Raw genomic sequence first — 19561 nt, forward strand, 5'->3', positions numbered from 1 at the left:
TCTCCTCACTGTATGTGACCACTTGCTACGTGTCAGTGGTGTTACACGTGTGGGCTCTTGCCTGGACAACATGGACCTAATTGGTACCAGAAAATGCAATAGCTGACACGCAGGCTTTAAGACACTCTTCGTGACCTGAAGCTGTAACTGTAGGCAGTATGTACAGGGACTCAAAACCTTGGGTTTATGAATTCAGACTGTGCATGTATGGGGTTGTTATCTTTGCGAATGAACAGTTGAATGTTATGACCCATGTGCCAACTAATAAAAAGATACATTGCACAAAGATATTTGTTTGTACTGTGTTTAATACGTACAGAGTCATAAGAACGATTAAGAACATGAAACCAATAACAAACACAAAAGGCTTTCTGAAAGCGTTAGGGTAACATTCACGGCTTTCATAGAGAATGTTCTGTAATCACTGCAAGGTCTTTGTGTAATTATATCCAGTTGCGTTGGTGTTGTACATTACTCAACCCTCTGTGGACAGTTGAGACCATCTGTCCAACCCAGGGCGAATTTCAGACGGTGTTAATGGTGATTGTATCCAACCTGGATCGGGTACCAAGGTGGGTGGACATCCAGCCGTTAGGGTCCGAGTGTGATGAATAGTTTCCCAAACTTTACTCGATTGTACAACTTCAGGAAACGTATGATCTCTGTAATTGCAAACAAAGGTTTCTGTACCAAATATTAAGTTCTGCTTTTCTGATCTATCAAATACATATGTCATGCAATAAAATGCAAATTATTACTTAAAAATCATACAGTGTGATTTTCTGGATTTTCGTCTCTCACATTTGAAGTGTACCTATGATAAAAATTACAGACCTCTACATGCTTTGTAAGTAGGAAAACCTGCAAAATCGGCAGTGTTTCAAATACTTGTTCTCCCCACTGTATATTGGACCCATCATAAGTGTTAGTATGAGTCGACTCACACCCCTTCGGAAACCTCCATGAGACATGTTCCCCAAGTCTTTCAAGTGAGGTGTAGCTAGTTGTACATATTTTCAGCGCTTCATCTTCTTCCTGAATTTAAATTTGACCCATCTCGTCTAACATCAAGAGGGTGAAACCCATACTTAATGCTACCAAGAAAAGTATTATCCACCACCTCGATGGGCCAGGCATACCACCCCTGGGACCATCCATGCTGCTCTACTGTTTTTTCTTCCTACTCAGTGGTACCAAGAATGGGAATCGGGGTTTTGGCAGGAATTTCCTTTTTCCTGAGTCCCGGTCATGGTTCTGTTCTGGGTCCTATGTAACTAGGGTTGGGTATCGTTTGACTTTTGATCGATTCCGATTCTGATTCCTTGTTTCGATTCCAGTTCCTAACGATTCTCGATTCCGATTCTTTTAAGAGGCAGGGTCAAAAAAGTTTAAGATATTTTAAATGAGCTAGCTAACCAACGGTCTTTCTGGAGGAAATAGTCTGACCTTCTCCATACATTTTAATTCTATGAACTTTTCACTTTTTATGAACTTTACTATGAATTTCTCACAGGGCTGTTTTCAACTACAATATAAATATCAAATCTATGAACTTGAATATCATAAATTATGAATATATTTTCACAGGGGTACACTTACCTCAAGTGAGCTTTATTTTTGAAAACCTCATGAAAACACATATACACATGAGTGTATGATGCTGCAGGAACTTAAACATGTTACCGTGCTCTCACTGAGGGGCTTACCTGGTGCAGAATAGCAAATAAACAATAAGAAACAACTTGTAAAACCCAGTCCAGATTAGCAGCAGGTACAGTATAAAAATCAGAAACAGTTCTTGTTTAGGAAAATGATCATATCTGCCTTCTCAGGCAGGATGCGTGAGCGTTCTGGACATATAGTATCTCCTGCTGTGGAGAAAACACGTTCGCTGGGTGTAGAAGAAGCTTGAACGCATAAATAGGAGAAAGCGAGATTTGAATTATACTTTAAGAGTTTACCAACACCATATCTTTCCTCTTTTGACCTCTTACCCAACTTTACTACACCGGGACTGTTTATGGACATAATTAACAGAACTGCTCACCCCTGAACACCCAACGCTAAGTATCATTAAAATGCCTTATCATTGTAATTATTGTAGCTACAACACGGAGGAGAATTATCGTTCGGAGGGGAATGATCGGCAGGCATGTTCTACCGGTGGCCTTGAAAAACTAAAAACTGTAGTCATCGGCGATTCCATTACCCACAGTATTAGACTAAAGAATCAGCCGGCGATCGTACACTGTTTACCGGGGGGGGCAGAGCCACCGACGTAGCCGCAAATCTGGGGCTGGTGCTAGCGAAGTCTAAAACTGGCAAGTATAGAGAGTGAGGAGTTATTGTTATTCACGTTGGAACCAACGACACTAAGATGAAACCGTCAGAGGTTACGAAGTTCTGTTTAGAAAAGCGAAACCACACTTTGGTGGACGCTTCTTCGTTGGTGTTCAGCGGTTTCTTCTTCCGGTCGGCGGACTGTGAATCGAAACTAGGAATTTAAATTTAGACTTTTGAACGATCCCGGGAAAATCGCAAAACTAGTCCCGGTTCCAATCGATACTCGATACCCAGTTTTCCCAGTGTCCCAGGCCCACCACATCAGCTCTGTGCCCCTAGTCTGGCACCAGATATTATCAGCTTATGGGTCGGGTCAGTTGGGAGTTAATTTCGATCTCCCGATTTCCTATGGGTTTGTCCCTCTAACTGAGATGTCCCAGCTATCAGGTATGTACTTTCCTTTTGAAACAATTTAGCCCCTATTACTTTGTTTGGCTCGGTCTTGAAGGTTCCTATTTGATATGCTGAACTAGTTATTCTTTTGTCCAACTAATATAGTGTTTTATCCCCTGTTTCTTCTTCCCATGGGACCTCACATGTGTTTATCTGTTCAATGAGAAGGTCCCCTGGGGAAAATATACTATAATTGACCTGGCTACCCTGTCTCTTCACCCAGGCAAACCCTGCTGCTGGGGTCAAACATGGTAATACCATTCTAACTCTCCCAACTACTCTAATTCCAGTGGTATTCAAAACCAGGCAATTGAAACTGACTATATCTAGTACAGCTCGGACCTCCCCGTGCTTTGGACACCATTGCGGGTCCTCAATGGGTATAGGCAAGGGTATAGATATGGGCACTGTGATGGTAATTCCATGTATCGACACTCTTAAAGGAGTAAGAAACAGAGACAAAGTTCTCTTGGCACATTCTAACAGTTTTATAACCTATTATGCAAATATGAGAGACACGTCAACCGCTTACACACATAATCGTCTGAGGAGTCTCTGACTCCAAACATGCACAATCTGTATTTATTACATAGAAAAAGGGGTGTGGTAAGATGCTGCCATCTGACTTGTCACATAAGAGTTTACCCAAAGGGCGGGCTGTCCCCCCACCTTATCCTTCCTGCCATAAATAACTTCTTCAATTCTAAGAGTTCCAACCGAACCCGAACAGACAATAGATGCCCTGATGAGTCGTACAGATGCGCAGATAAATGAGTACCTTTATAACCAGCCGACAGCAGTCAATGATGCCCCCTATGCAAATACCAGCTCCCCCACATTCCTCTACCTATCTAAACAATGGGACTCAAGTCCTTTAATCAGTAAGAATGCATCAGGCTTCAGAAACTTCCCCCACAGCACCCATCACCCATTCCAATATTAGTCAAAGCCCCCGAGCATTTCCTTGGAACTAAGGTACCCCCATAACATTGCTGCGTCAGATGGCCTGCTCCCCTAGCCATCAAGCAGGTGTGTGCATGATGTAATTTCTCCTCCTGCCGTGACACTGCACTCACAATGTAGTGGAGTCCATCCCTCTTCCCCTGATGTCTGGACATCCACCCTGAGGGTCATTCTTGGGACCCTCCCTTCTCGACACTGTCTTCACCGGATTACATCACTCACCTTGAGCTCCCCTTTTGGGTGCATTCAGCTTTCTATGGGTCTTAGTAGGAACCTGGGGCTCTTTTTACCCGAGCCCTCCCAGTACTTACCTGGAATAAGCAAACCTGTAACCCCCGTCTCCTGTGGTATGCTGCCAAGGCATAGGTAACACACTAGCTTCGATCCCTGGTCCACTCCCACCGGAATCCTAGTCCAATTAAGCTTTTTCGGATTTGGGGAGACCAAGCATCCAGACAGAGCCTGATTGACATGCTAATCACCTCTGCCAGAGAAGATTCCACGTCTAACCCTGACCACCCGAAGGACATGTCTGGGTAGCCACCCGTTTAGCCATTCCGATGTAGTTGACGCGACATTGGGATTTCACACCTACTTAACTCGATTGATATACTGGATTCCAGACTTAGATTTTTCTACGGTATTATTATCGTACACGTACCTGACAATGGGTCCAAATGTTTTCTTGATTACCTTTCCTCCCTCCGCGTCTTGATGGAGCTTAACGCGAACCTGGTCTCCCACCTGTAATACACAGGGAGAGCAAGTATTAGCATGTTGTTCTCGCCCGGTTAATCCAGCTACAGTGGGGCAAAAAAGTATTTAGTCAGCCACCAATTGTGCAAGTTCTCCCACTTAAAAAGACGAGAGAGGCCTGTAATTTTCATCATAGGTACACTTCAACTATGAGAGACAAAATGAGAAAAATAAATCCAGAAAATCACATTGTAGGATTTTTTTATGAATTTACTGGTAAATTATGGTGGAAAATAAGTATTTGGTCAATAACAAAAGTTAATCTCAATACTTTGTTATATACCCTTTGTTGGCAATGACAGAGGTCAAACGTTTTCTGCAAGTCTTTACAAGGTTTTCACACACTGTTGCTGGTATTTTGGCCCATTCCTCCATGCAGATCTCCTCTAGAGCAGTGATGTTTTGGGGCTGTCGCTGGGCAACACAGACTTTCAACTCCCTCCAAAGATTTTCTATGGGGTTGAGATCTGGTGACTGGCTAGGCCACTCCAGGACCTTGAAATGCTTCTTATGAAGCCACTCCTTAGTTGCCCGGGCGGTGTGTTTGGGAACATTGTCATGCTGAAAGACCCAGCCACGTTTCATCTTCAATGCCCTTGCTGATGGAAGGAGGTTTTCACTTAAAATCTCACGATACATGGCCCCATTCATTCTTTCCTTTACACGGATCAGTCGTCCTGGTCCCTTTGCAGAAAAACAGCCCCAAAGCATGATGTGTGACTGTTGAGGTTGTGGACTTTTAAAGTGTCTTTTATACTGATAAGTTCAAACAGGTGCCATTAATACAGGTAATGAGTGGAGGACAGAGGAGCCTCTTAAAGAAGTTATAGGTCTGTGAGAGCCAGAAATCTTGCTTGTTAGTAGGTGACCAAATACTTATTTTACCGAGGAATTTACCAATAAATTCATAAAAAATCCTACAATGTGATTTTCTGGATTTTTTTCCTCATTTTGTCTCTCATAGTTGAAGTGTACCTATGATGAGTTTACCAGGCACTGGAATGTAGCGTAAGGCGTAACTTGACCAACTGCAAGGTCAGTTAACTTCCACCCTGGCTTATGACACACATCCTAAGTCTGGAACGGTCCTATCGATCAATCTTCCGACGGAGGAACTTTTTATGTTGCCACCCGTCGGTTCCTAACGCTCAACAGTGTTTATAGTTGTGCTTATTTAGAACCGGTTCACTCACCGAGCCTGAGGTACTGAGAGTCGCCCCTATCGTACTTGCACTGGCTTTATATAGCCTTTAGGTCCCCTTGTGGTCCGTTTAAACTATTTTCTGGTTTTCTCCAAGGTGTGGGTATTTCCCAGCATTAAATCACAAACCCTTTTTTTTTTAAGTCTTACCTAACTAATTCTGTCCGTCCAGGCGTTCCCCGCTCAGACTGGGTCAGAGGTCAGATCTTTTTATTATGGCGGGGACTCAAGTTTCATATTCCTTCTTGGGAACAAACCCCGGGTCAACCCACTTCTTTTTTGCCCTACCATATACTATTCAAAACTATAATATACTTACTTTATAGGAATTCATGTATTTTTTGCCCAAACTTAGAGCAAACCAGTACCAAACACCCTCTCACCGATGATTGCGTCTACCCCTTTCTCTCAGTTGCCTGCAAGGGACCTGGACAGGGAACTGATATCGTCTCTAGGTCTAAGTTTTGATTTATGGTGTATGCGGAATCTCACTGACTACTAACTCTAGTAAAAACAGGGTTGCGGCTCAGGGGCAGAGGAATTTATGATCAAGCATTTGACAATAACACCCACACACAGAGAACAAGAGGGAGATAGAGCTCTTACAAGTTACTACCTTTATTTAGTCAGTCACTAGTACAGACAGCTCCAGGTTCCGGGATGGTCCAATAACCAAGAGTCAGATCAACTCTTCTCGAGTCTTCGCTCCAAAAGCAAAAAAGCCCCATTATCGGACCCTCCAGGGCCTTTTATAACGTTTTTTTATTCATGAGGGAGGTACACATTTTACATAACTGTACAATGATTGGTTTACCATAATATCATATTTCAGTTCCCTCCCTTTGTGTATGAAGGATATACATATTATACAACATTGTTCAATGATTGGTGTATCATTATCACATGACCCCAGACTTTACCACCCCTCCCATAGTCCTTATTTGGTCTATGTAGGCCCTCCCCATTTCTTGACAGAGCTGTTGAAAGTTTTCTGTTTTACTGGGGTCTTTGTTCAGTTCATAGACAAACACCACGAGGGAGGGGGGAAGTTGTACGTCATCCGTCTCAGGTCCTGGTGTAGACTGATGATCCGTCCTCGGCTGCTGCTCCCGAAACCCTCGGCTCACCTCCTGTACTCTGCCCTTTTTCTCAACTATGTCCATGGAAGACAACAGTGATGGATGATCGTAGGATACTTTCCATAGTAAAGAAAAACCCATGCACAACATCCAGCCATGTGAAGAACACACTCCAGCAGATAGGCATAACATTATCCAAGTCTACCATAAAGAGAGGACTTCACAAGAGCAATTATAGAGGGTTCACCACAAGGTGCAAACCATTTATAAGCTTCAAGAATAAAAAAGCCAGCCCAGTTCTGGAACAACATTATTTGGACAGATAAAAACTAAGATCAACCTGTACCAGAATGATGGGAAGGAAAAAGTATGGAGCGTATCATGATCCGAACCACATCATCTGTAAAACACGGTGGAGGCCGTATGATGACAGGGCCATGGATGGCTTCCAGTGGCATTGAGTCACTAGTGTTTATTGATGATGTGACAAAAGACAGAAGCAGCTGGATTAATTCTGAAGTGTATATAGGAATATTGTCTGCTCAAATTCAGCAAAGTTGATTGGATGGCGCTTCAATTTACAGATGGACAATGACCCAAAACATACTGCGAAAGCAACCCAGGAGTTTTTTAAGGCAAAGAAGTGGAATATTCTGCAATGGCCAAGTCAATCACCTGATCTCAACCCGATCGTGGATGCATTTCAGTTGCTGAATACAGAACATAAGGCAGAAAGACCCACGAACAAACAACAACTGAAGACAGCTGCAGTAATGGCCTGGCAAAGCATCACAAAGGAGGAAACCCAGCGTTTGGTGATGTCCATGCTTTCCAGACTTCAAGCAGTCATTTTCTGCAAAAATTATCGACAATGTATTAAAATTTAAGTTTTATTTCTGATTGTGTTAATTTTGTCCAATTACATTTGAGCCCCTGAAATAAGGCGACTGTGTAGGAAAATGGTTGCAATTCCTAAATGTTTTATACAACATTTTTGTTCAACCACTTGAATTAAAACTAAACTGCCACCTTAACGTGGTGGAGGGGTTTGAGTACCCGAGTGACCCTAGGAGCTATGTTGTCTGGGGCTATATGCCCCTGGTAGGGTCTCCCAAGGCAAACAGGTCTTAGGCGACGGGTCAGACTAAGAGCGGTTCAAAACCCCTCTTAATGATGAATAAAAATTATGAGTACTGTGACGTCGCCCGGTATGGCGCAGCCGGGGCCCAACCCTGGAGCCAGGCCCGGGGTTGGGGCTCGTATGCGAGCGCCTGGTGGCCGGGCCTTCCCCCATGGGGCCCGGCTGGGCTCAGCCCGAACGGGCGACGTGGGGGCCGCCCTCCCGTGGGCTCACCACCCACAGGAGGGACCATAAGGGGCCGGTGCGAAGAGGATCGGGCGGCAGTCGAAGGCAGGGCCTAGACAACCCGATCTCTGGACACGGAAACTAGCTCTAGGGACGTGGAATGTCACCATCGCTGGCGGGGAAGGAGCCTGAGTTAGTGCGTGAGGTTGAGAGGTTCCGATTAGAGGTAGTCGGGATCACCTCTATGCATGGCTTGGGCTCTGGAACCACCCTCCTTGAGAGAGGATGGACTCTTCGCCACTCTGGAGTTGCCCATGGTGAGAGGCGGCGGGCTGGTGTGGGTTTGCTTATAGCTCCCCAGCTCTGCCGCCATGTGTTGGAGTTTACCCCGGTGAACGAGAGGGGTCGTTTCCCTGCGCCCTACGGGTCGGGGATAGGTCTCTCACTGTTGTTTGTGCCTACGGGCCGACACGGCAGTGCAGAGTACCCGACCTTCTGGAGTCTCTGGGAGGGGTGCTGGAAAGTGCTCCGACTGGGGACTCTATCGTTCTATTGGGGGACTTCAACGCCCACGTGGGCAGCGACTGTGACACCTGGAGGGGTGTGATTGGGAGGAACGGCCCCCCTGATCTGAACCCGAGTGGTGTTCAGTTATTGGACTTCTGTGCTAGTCACAGTTTGTCCATAACGAACACCATGTTCAAGCATAAGGGTGTCCATCAGTGCACGTGGCACCAGGACACCCTAGGCTGCAGGTCGATGATCGACTTTGTTGTCGTCTCATCTGACCTGCGGTCGTATGTCTTGGACACTCGGGTGAAGAGAGGGGCGGAGCTGTCAACTGATCACCACCTGGTGGTGAGTTGGATCCGATGGCGGGGGAGGAAGCTGGACAGACTCGGCAGGCCCAAGCGTACTGTAAGGGTCTGCTGGGAAGGTCTGGCCGAGTCTCCTGTCAGAGAGATCTTTAACTCCCACCTCCGGCAGAGCTTCGACTGGATCCCGAGGGAGGCTGGAGATATTGAGTCCGAGTGGACCATGTTCTCCACCGCCATTGTCGAAGCGGCCGCTCGGAGCTGTGGCCGTAAGGTCTCCGGCGCCTGTCGAGGCGGCAATCCCCGAACCCGGTGGTGGACACCGGAAGTAAGGGATGCCATCAAGCTGAAGAAGGAGTCCTATCAGGCCTGGTTGGCTTGTGGGACTCCTGACGCAGCTGACGGGTACCGACAGGCCAAGCGGGCTGCAGCCCGGGTGGTTGTGGAGGCAAAAACTCGGGCCTGGGAGGAGTTCGGTGAGGCCATGGAGAAGGACTATCGGCTGGCCTCGAAGAGATTCTGGCAAACCATCCGGCGCCTAAGGAGAGAGAAACAGTGCCCTACCAACGCTGTTTACAGTAGAGGTGGGCAGCTGTTGACCTCAACTGAGGATGTCGTCGGGCGGTGGAAGGAGTACTTCGAGGATCTCCTCAATCCCGCTGTCACTTCTTCCATTGAGGAAACAGAGGATGAGGGCTCAGAGGTGGACTCGTCCATCACCCGGGCTGAAGTCACTGAGGTGGTCAAGAAACTCCTCGGTGGCAAGGCACCGGGGGTGGATGAGATCCGCCCTGAGTACCTCAAGTCTCTGGATGTTGTGGGGCTGTCTTGGCTGACACGCCTGTGCAACATCGCGTGGCGGTCGGGGACAGTGCCTCTGGGATGGCAGACCGGGGTGGTGGTCCCTCTTTTTAAGAAGGGGGACCGGAGGGTGTGTTCCAACTATAGGGGGATCACACTTCTCAGCCTCCCCGGGAAAGTCTATGCCAGGGTTCTGGAGAGGAGAATAAGGCCGATAGTAGAACCTCGGATTCAGGATGAACAGTGTGGTTTTCATCCGGGCCGTGGAACACTGGACCCACACTGGATCGTCTCTGCTCTTTGCAGATGATGTTGTCGTGTTGGCCCCTTCTAACCAGGACCTTCAGCATGCGCTGGGACGGTTTGCAGCCGAGTGTGAAGCGGTGGGGATGAAAATCAGTACCTCCAAATCCGAGGCCATGGTCCTCAGTCGGAAAAGGGTGGCTTGCCCACTTCAGGTTGGTGGAGAGTGCCTGCCTCAAGTGGAGGAGTTTAAGTATCTAGGGGTCTTGTTCACGAGTGAGGGAAGGATGGAACGGGAGATTGACAGACGGATCGGTGCAGCTTCTGCAGTAATGCAGTCGATGTATCAGTCTGTCGTGGTGAAGAAAGAGCTGAGCCGCAAGGCGAAGCTCTCGATTTACCAGTCAATCTACGTTCCTACTCTCACCTATGGTCATGAGCTTTGGGTCATGACCGAAAGGACAAGATTCCGGATACAGGCGGCCGAAATGAGCTTTCTCCGCAGGGTGGCCGGGTGATCCCTTAGAGATAGGGTGAGAAGCTCGGTCACCCGGGAGGAGCTCAGAGTAGAGCCGCTGCTCCTCCACATCGAGAGGGGTCAGCTGAGGTGGCTTGGGCATGTTTTTCGGATGCCTCCGGAACGCCTTCCTGGGAAGGTGTTCCGGTCCCGTCCCACCGGGAGGAGACCCCGGGGAAGACCTAGGACACGCTGGAGGGACTATGTCTCCCGGCTGGCCTGGGAACGCCTGGTGTCCCCCCGGGAAGAGCTAGAGGAAGTGTCTGGGGAGAGGGAAGTCTGGGCATCCCTGCTTAGACTGCTGCCCCCGCGACCCGGCCCCGGATAAGCGGAAGAAGATGGTATGGTATGGTATGGTCTGCACTTCAACTGGATCTCGGTTGTTTTGTTTCAAATCCATTGTGGTGGCGTACAGAGCCAAATTGTGTCAGTGTCCAAATATTTCCAGACCTAACAGTATGTTTTTAATTATAGGCACCAACTAAGTTCTTCTTTCTCTCCCGTTATCTTTCCATCCCCCTCTCCCTCTTTCTACCAGGGGTCCACGTATTTGGCCTGTGCATCACTGCTCTTATCACTGATATCATCCAGCTTTCAACAGGTTACCATGCCCCCTATTTCCTGACTGTGTGTAAACCCAACTACACCACACTCAACATGACCTGCGACGACAGCTCTTTCATTATAGAGGACATCTGTTCTGGAGGAGTAGATCCAGCCATCATCAATGCTGGCAGGTCAGAGTACTGTTCTATGATAATTTTGGCCTATAAGGTCATTAATAAGAAGATTATGCATTGGCTGGGGAAGATATGCATTCCATTTCTGAGATGATTTATTGTAGATAAAAATGTAAGCGAACCAGATTGTTTTGAAAATATATTTTAGAAATGCTAAGATTTGATATATGCATTTCCCTCAGGACTAACTATACGGTTGTTAAAAAATGGTTTTACATGGCTGTAAAAATCTCCCCTCTCAGCATAAACAGGTATCAGATGAGGTTTTTCATTGATGTTGGTCAAATTTCAGCTGTACAGGGAAAACGATTTATTAATAATATTTAATAATATAGTTAATATTATTTCTAGCTTGCTGAACAACACATTTCATAGCCCCTACCCGAGGAGTGTGTTGCCAACATTATTAGAGAGACATTTATATATCAAAGACACTTAAAGCCACTGTCCACCAACTCTGTGAATTAATTTAATGAATACTAAGTCTGAACATTGTACAAGTCTTAGCTATGTTTTGCAAGAACCAAAATAATAGGAGAGCTAGCAGAACCAGAGATGATGTTCCTACCACTCATCCGGATGAACTAAAAAAACAGGGATTGACCTGCCATCACCCAGACCTGCCCTCACCCACACAGCCCAGGCACCTGAGAGTTTTGGTCAAGCATTTAACAGCAATAAGTTTTGGCTCTAATCAAGGCTGTCAGTTCCTGTTGACTCATCAATTTGCTGAATGTGTACAATGTCTTCTGTTCTGTCCAGCTTCCCAGTTGGGGGCATGTTCTAATTTGCTAGAAAACCAATTAGAAAGTTCCTCTGTTGCAGTACCTATTTTCCAAGGATATGTTAAGTACCTTTAAGATACAGTTTTTAGTTGTGCAAAATTATGTATGCTAGAACATACACTTGATAAAGGAAGTGACTTGATCAATAATGGCTACAGCACAGTGGGTACATGCTTCCCCTAATATCTGGCTCTAATTTCAAAACATTGAATAAATGGTTTGTTATCAATTACCCACTATGCTTATGTTCTGAAACTGCTAATATTATGGTCAATGATTTGTGGAGTAAATGTATTCAACTGACTGTTGTTCCAATATAATCATGGATTCTGCCCTTCACTGTAGATTCACCTCTTATCAGAAGATTAAAATGACTGTCTCCCTTCCCTGTCATTCTAGGAAGTCCTTTCCCTCACACCATGCCACTCTGGCAGCCTTCGCTGCTGTCTACACTTCTGTAAGTAGTCCAGCTACAATCACGCACACACACACACATTCATAGGTGTGTACTCATATGCACACATACACTGTTCTCAATAAGTATCAGGACAGTAAGTCATAGTTGCTGTTTTTGCGGTACAGTCAAGACATATGAAAATAATATTAAAATTTTAACATTTGGCAAAAGTATTGACTATCGCTGTTTATTTCTGACAGTTTCTGACTTGTGATTCTCCTAGTCTCCATGTGTAATCAGATTTAAATAAGAAGATTGACTAAGCCAGTCTAAAGCCTTCCTCTTTTTTCCCCTGATGAACTATGGTTGCATTGGCAGTGTGTTTTGGATCATGGTCATGTTGCATTGTGTTGCGCCGCCTAGAATGGGGGCATTTTCTTGGTAGCCAAGACGATTCTGTAGACTTGTGAATTCATTCTGCTGCTGCTATCATTTGTTACTAGAGGTGGGACATAATATTGATACAGGAATGTATTGAATTACTTCCTTTTGCAATACGTTAATGATACACTGGCGCCAAATATCGATAGTTTTACAAACATGCAGGCACTCTAAACGGACTCCCCCTGCCAATTTGACTTATCTGAGTCACTACTTCATTAATCCTAGTGGTGGCGCTTATCAAATAAATTAGTGTCAACTTATGGAAAAGAAGAAAAAACTTACAGGAAAAAAATGGCGGACAGAGGGGGAATGAGGGGGACTTTTACAACACTGACAACACTGGTAAAAATGAAATAGATATAGACTACGCATTCTGCAAGAAATGTCTTGTGAAAGTAAAGTACACGGGCAATACGACAAACATGCACAGCCACCTTGTTCATCAACATCCTGATCTCGTCGTGGAGAAAACAGCAACTGGAAGTCAGCGGCCTACAATTAACAAATCTATTGAAGCAAAGCTTCCTTTTACATCCCCAAGGGCTACCAGTATTACTGAATCTGTCATCGTGTTTATTTGCAAGGACCTTCGCGTATACAGTGCGGTCGAAAACAAACACTTCAACCAAGATATGATACCTAGTCGAAAATATTTAATTGAAAAAGCTATTCCAGCATTGTATGCAGAGACGAGAGCAAATGTGGAGAATGCACTTCAAACTGCTGGGATTGTTGCACTCAACTGCGATACATGGACTTCTAGGGCCACCATGTCCTATGTGACTATCACTGCTCATTTTATTGACAAGTGGGAAATGCACTTTTACGTACTTCAGACTAGGGTGATGCACGGGAGTCACACCAGTGCTCATATGGCAAAATTGTTACAGAAGGCTACAGAGGAATGGAAGTTTACTGAAAAAGACACAATACTGACAACCAGAGTTGGGGAACGTTACTTTTCATAGTTACTTAGTTACTTGTTGTAGAAGGTATTTGCGTTTAGTTCTTTAATCAAGAATCTCTTAAATCAATAAATGAAGTGCCTCCACAATTTCAGGCCAGGTTTATTAAACAGTCTATACAGCTCTAAAAAAAATTAAGATACTACTGCAAAATTATCAGTTTCCCTGGTTTTACTATTCATAGGTATGTGCTTGAGTAAAATGAACCATTTTGTTTTATTCTGTGAACTACTAACAACATTAATCCCAAATAAAAATATTGTCATTTAGAGTATTTGTAGAAACAACTGGTCAAAATAACCAAAAAAAGATTAATTGTTTTCAGACCTCAAATAATGCAAAGAAAACAATTTCAGGTAACACTTAATTTGAAGTGTAGTGTCATAACATGGTCATGACACTGTAATGACACATATTTTGAAATATTTCATTGAAATATTGAATTTTTTCATGACTGGCAATGACACCTACGAATGTCTATCGAAACATAACAAACCATTCTGTAACATCAGTTTCTTATTAGACAGTATTTTTATATCACATTTCATTATAAATGCTATACATCAATGTAATTATGCATGGCATGATGTCAGATATTTACCTTCCCTAATGCAACATTTCTCATGACTATGATTCTAGCAGTAGATTTCAGGAGCAGGACTTGACATTCTCTTTGTGACTAATGACCAGCATAAGGGCATGTACAGCTAGGTGATAGGCCTTTCTGGTTCCAATGATTATGGTCATAATGCTTCTTTTGAGTTGTCATAAACTGTATGGTGTCAGTTCAGGTAAAGTCAAACAGGATGGTAATAATGCTACAGTATAATGACAGTTATTTTCACAAGCTGTATTTTGTCAGTTTCTGTAGTGACACAGGATGGTCATAATGCTATCATGACATTATTATAAACTGTATTTCCTCAGTTCAAGTAAACTGACAATGTTTAGTTATTTATTCAAAATAAAATGACAGGAGGGTCATGGCACATTACTTTCTATAGTACTGTATATACAATCTACACTAACATCAATGGCATGACTAGCATGGTCTAAAGTTAAGGTTATATATACAGCTCTGGAAAAAAGTAAGAGACCAATACACATTTTTCTTAAATCAGCATCTCTACATGTATGGCAGCCATTCCATTCCAGTGTCTGTTAAATTCCAACACAGGCCCACCTCATTTTACATAATGAGGTACTGATTAGGTGATTACCTGAACCAAATCTAATTTAACAAGGAAAAGTATAAAAACCTTTGCTGTAGTCATCACTATCCTCTAGCAATAGAACCAGCTGGATGACAAAAACAGTGCAAGTAGTACCTCAAAGGTAATTTGAATAAAAAAATAACTATTCAGCATGACAAAACAATTGAAAAGAAAAGCTTTGAGTGAGGAAAAGAATGGTTCAATTCTGGCTTTACTGGCAGAGGGATACAGTAAGTGTCAGGTTGCTTCCATCCTGAAAATTCCAAAGATGGTGGTTCATATGAACAAGGTCAGGAAACAGACATTGGGGACAACAAAGCTACATACTGGCAGAGGGCAAAAAAGGCTCCTAGGGGCAGGGCTGAAGTCTTGCTAAGGTAGAAAAAAGCCCTTCATCAATGAGAAGCAAAGAAGAGCCAGGCTGAAGTTTGCAAAATACCATAAGGATTGGTCCATGGAGGAATGGAGTAAGCTAATCTTCTCTGACGAGTCAAATTATCAGCTTTGCCCAACACCTGGTCGTCTAATGGTTAGACATAGACCTGGAGAGGCCTACAAGCCACAGTGTCTCACACCCACTGTGAAATTTGGTGGAGGATCAGTGATGATCTGAGGATGCTTCAGCAAGGATGGAATCGTGCAGATTTGTCTTTGTGAAGGACTTATGAATCAAGCCAAGTAACAAAGCATTAGATATACCATGGAACACAGTGAAGACAGTCATCATCAAGTGGAGAAAATATGGCACAACAGAGACATTACCAAGAACTGGACGTCCCTCCAAAATTTATAGAATAGAGAAGAAAACTGGTCAGGGAGGCTTCCAAGAGGCCTACAGCAACATTAAAGGAACTGCAGGAATTTCTGGCAAGTACTGGCTGTGTGCTACATGTGACAACAATCTCCTGTATTCTTCGTATGATTGGGCTATGGGGTAGGGTGGCTAGATGGAAGCCTTTTCATACAAAGAAAAACATCCAAGCCTGGCTGAAGTTTGCAAAAACAAACATCAAGTCTGTTCTTGAAGAAAGAAGGCTCTTAAAGGGATCTTGAAGAAAGAAGGCTATCACTACATTTAGCAATGCCATGGCATACCCTGTGGATGACACATGATTGGAAAAAAAAATCCTCCTAGAACAGGACAATGACCAAAAGCATAGTGCCAGACAATGCAAGAACCATTTAGAGAAGAAGCATTCAGCAGGATTTCTTTCTACTATGGACTGGCCAGCACAGTCACCAGGTCTAAAAAAGGGCTGTCATGATATACGATTTTCACTACACAATTATCGTGGCCAAAATAATTCACTGTACCAATATTATCGCAGTATCTATAAAATATCAGAAGAAAAAAATGTCAGTCAAATTCATCTTCAACTTTGTTAAATGTGTTTTTTTTCTCTCTGTTTTGGCAAATTAATTACACTCAAAATACGAGTTTATGGAGGTGGAGAGAGTCTGTAACCAACTGTAGAAATAAAAAATAAAAGCGTACAAAAAGAACAAAAATAACAATTACGCTTAATGGATAGTGAAAAAGGCACCCAGTTTAATTGCTAAACAAAAGATCTACAAGGCATAACACAGAGAGGAGTTTCTGGAAAAATACAGAAAAAATATGCCTAGTGAATAGGCTAAGAAAAGGTGTTAATTAAAACACTAGTGTATAGGTCCAGACTTGTTTCAGTCTGGACCTAGGCTGAAAAGGTTGCAAATAGAGGATTCTTTGATGAAAGCAAAGTTTAAAGGACAATTATTATTTTAATTAAAATAACATTTCTTACTTTTTCTATGACTATTTCCAATTCATTTTGATATATTTTCTATTCAAATTAATTTAATGTGTCCATCCATCTATCATCTTCCGCTTATCCGGGGCCGGGTCGCGGGGGCAGCAGTCTAAGCAGAGATGCCCAGACTTTCCTCTCCCCAGACACTTCCTCCAGCTCTTCCAGGGGGACACAGAGGCATTCCCAGGCCAGCCGGGAGACATAGTCCCTCCAGCGTGTCCTAGGTCTTCCCCGGGGTCTCCTCCCGGTGGGAAGGCGTTACGGAGGCATCCGAAACAGATGCCCAAGCCACCTCAGCTGACCCCTCTCGATGTGGAGGAGCAGCGGCTCTACTCTGAGCTCCTCCCTCTCTAAGGGATCGCCCAGCCACCCCGCCTTGCGGCTCAGCTCTTTCTTCACCACGACAGACTGATACATCGACTGCATTACTGCAGAAGCTGCACCGATCCGTCTGTCAATCTCCCGTTCCATCCTTCCCTCACTCGTGAACAAGACCCCTAGATACTTAAACTCCTCCACTTGAGGCAGGCACTCTCCAACAACCTGAAGTGGGCAAGCCACCCTTTTCCGACTGAGGACCATGGCCTCGGATTTGGATGTACTGATTTTCATCCCCACCGCTTCACACTCGACTGCAAACCGTCCAAGTGCATGCTGAAGGTCCTGGCTTGAAGGGGCCAACACGACAACATCATCCGCAAAGAGCAGAGACAAAATTGTGTGGTCCCCAAACCTGACACCCTCCGGCCCGTGGCTGCGCCTAGAAATTCTGTCCATAAAAATTACGAACAGAACCGGCGACAAAGGGCAGCCCTGCCGGAGTCCAACATGCACAGGGAACAAGTCTGACTTACTGCCGGCAATGCGGACCAAGCTCCTGCTTTAGTCGTACAGGGACCTGACAGCCCTTAGCAAAGGACCCAGGACCCCATATTCCCGAAGCACCCTCCACAGGATGCCACGAGGGACACAGTTGAATGCCTTCTCCAAATCTACAAAACACATGTGGATTGGTTGGGCAAACTCCCATGAACCCTCCAACACCCCGTAGAGGGTATAGAGCTGGTCCAGTGTTCCACGAGCGGCCGCTTCGACAATGGCGGTGGAGAACATGGTCCACTCGGACTCAACATCTGTCCAGCTTCCTCCCCCGCCATCGGATCCAACTCACCACCAAGTTTGAATTCCATGCGATGTTACAAGTTTCAACATTTATCTGTCAAATGCACGGAGCAACACAGCGTCATCCTGAACAATTAAATTAGTGTGACATGGCACCAGAGAACTACGTAGTTGTCACGTTTGGTGTAGTGGTGGAGAGGAAAGGAACCAGACGTAGGCAGAGTGGTGGTTGATGTCATATTTTTAATAGAAAATTAACACAGAGCACTGAAACATAAATGAAACAAAAGGTATGAATCAAACCAGACCACTCACCAGGTACGGAAACAAGCGTAGACATGGAACAATGACAGACAAGTGAGGGGAGCAGAGGAGAAACATTTAAACATACTAATGACTTGATTGGGACCTGGTGTGAGCGACAATTGGAGACAAGACAAATGAAGGAGTCCGGGGTGAGTTCATGTACAACGGGATACGAGAAGAGCAGGAGATGACGGAGCTGTCCGTCACCTCACCGTCACAGTAGTGAGAGTTAAGAAGAATATATAAGCAAAAATATAGCCAGCCAAAAAATTTATAAAGCAACACTATACATAACAATGTACACTAGCAGCAGTTTAAGAGAGTACTGTAAACTAGCAGCAATATTGTGGTGGTATTGAAATTATAGATAGGCCTATGGCAAGTACAGCAATAATATGCATAACAATGTAAACTAGCAGCAATTTCTGAAAGATTAGACTGGGGAGTATGAACATTATGGTAGATGTATTAAATATTATAGACATCATTCATGACATTAGATGGCATAGCACTAGATACATTTCCACAAACGATGCCGCCAACAAAGTGGTCCAAGTATGGCAAAAGGTACAACAAAGATTGTGTACATCAAGTGGTCCGTGATGAGAGTAAAGCTCTGTGCAGATACTGCAAATCAGAATCTATTATTACAGTTTATAACAAAAAACAAGCAAAACATAGCCTACTTGTATATATTTAGCCTAGTAATAGTTGATACATATGGTTCTAATGTATTGTACGCTCCCCTTAGTGCTCCTGTCCCCTCGTTTTCCATCTCTCCACTCATATTCTGCTTGCAGGTGATCAGAGATAAGTGGATGGTGCCTGCCCTCCATTTACGCGTTATTGAAGTTTGATTATTTTTTGTAAAGAATTCTTTGCTTGTTGATTTTAAACTCTGAGTGGCTTCAGTTTAATACAGGTGCTGGTCATAAAATTTGAAAATCATCAAAAAGTTGATTTATTTCAGTAATTCCATTCAAAATGTAAAACGTGTATAATTTATACATTCATTCCACACCGACTGATATATTTCAAGTGTTTATTTCTTTTAACTTTGATGATTATAACTGACAACTAATGAAAACCCCAAATTCAGTATCTCAGAAAAATTTAATATTGTGAAAAGGTTCAATATTGAAGACACCTGGTGCCACACTCTAATCAGCTAATTAACCCAAAACACCTGCAAAGGCCTTTAAATGGTCTCTCAGTCTAGTTCTGTAGGCAACACAATCATGGGGAAGACTACTGACTTGACAGCTGTCCAAAAGATGACCATTGACACCTTGCACAAGGAGGGCAAGACACAAAAGGTCATAGCTAAAGAGGCTGGCTGTTCACAGAGCTCTGTGTCCAAGCACATTAATAGAGAGGCAAA

The 19561-nt window shown here is 44.2% G+C and overlaps 1 protein-coding gene across 3 annotated transcripts in view; it reads left to right on the forward strand.

Moving 5' to 3' along the window:
- Window positions 1-19561, forward strand: part of plppr4a (phospholipid phosphatase related 4a) — a 263231-nt gene that overhangs the window by 143176 nt on the left and 100494 nt on the right. For all 3 annotated transcript variants that reach the window (XM_029117179.2, XM_029117181.2, XM_020044605.3), the window contains 2 exons: window positions 10956-11154; window positions 12342-12399. In XM_029117179.2, coding sequence (XP_028973012.2) covers window positions 10956-11154; window positions 12342-12399 — 257 coding nt within the window. The remainder of the gene's footprint in view (window positions 1-10955; window positions 11155-12341; window positions 12400-19561) is intronic.

Source organism: Esox lucius, chromosome 3 (genome assembly GCF_011004845.1).
Source record: "Esox lucius isolate fEsoLuc1 chromosome 3, fEsoLuc1.pri, whole genome shotgun sequence".
NCBI classification, from domain to species: Eukaryota; Metazoa; Chordata; class Actinopteri; order Esociformes; family Esocidae; genus Esox; species Esox lucius.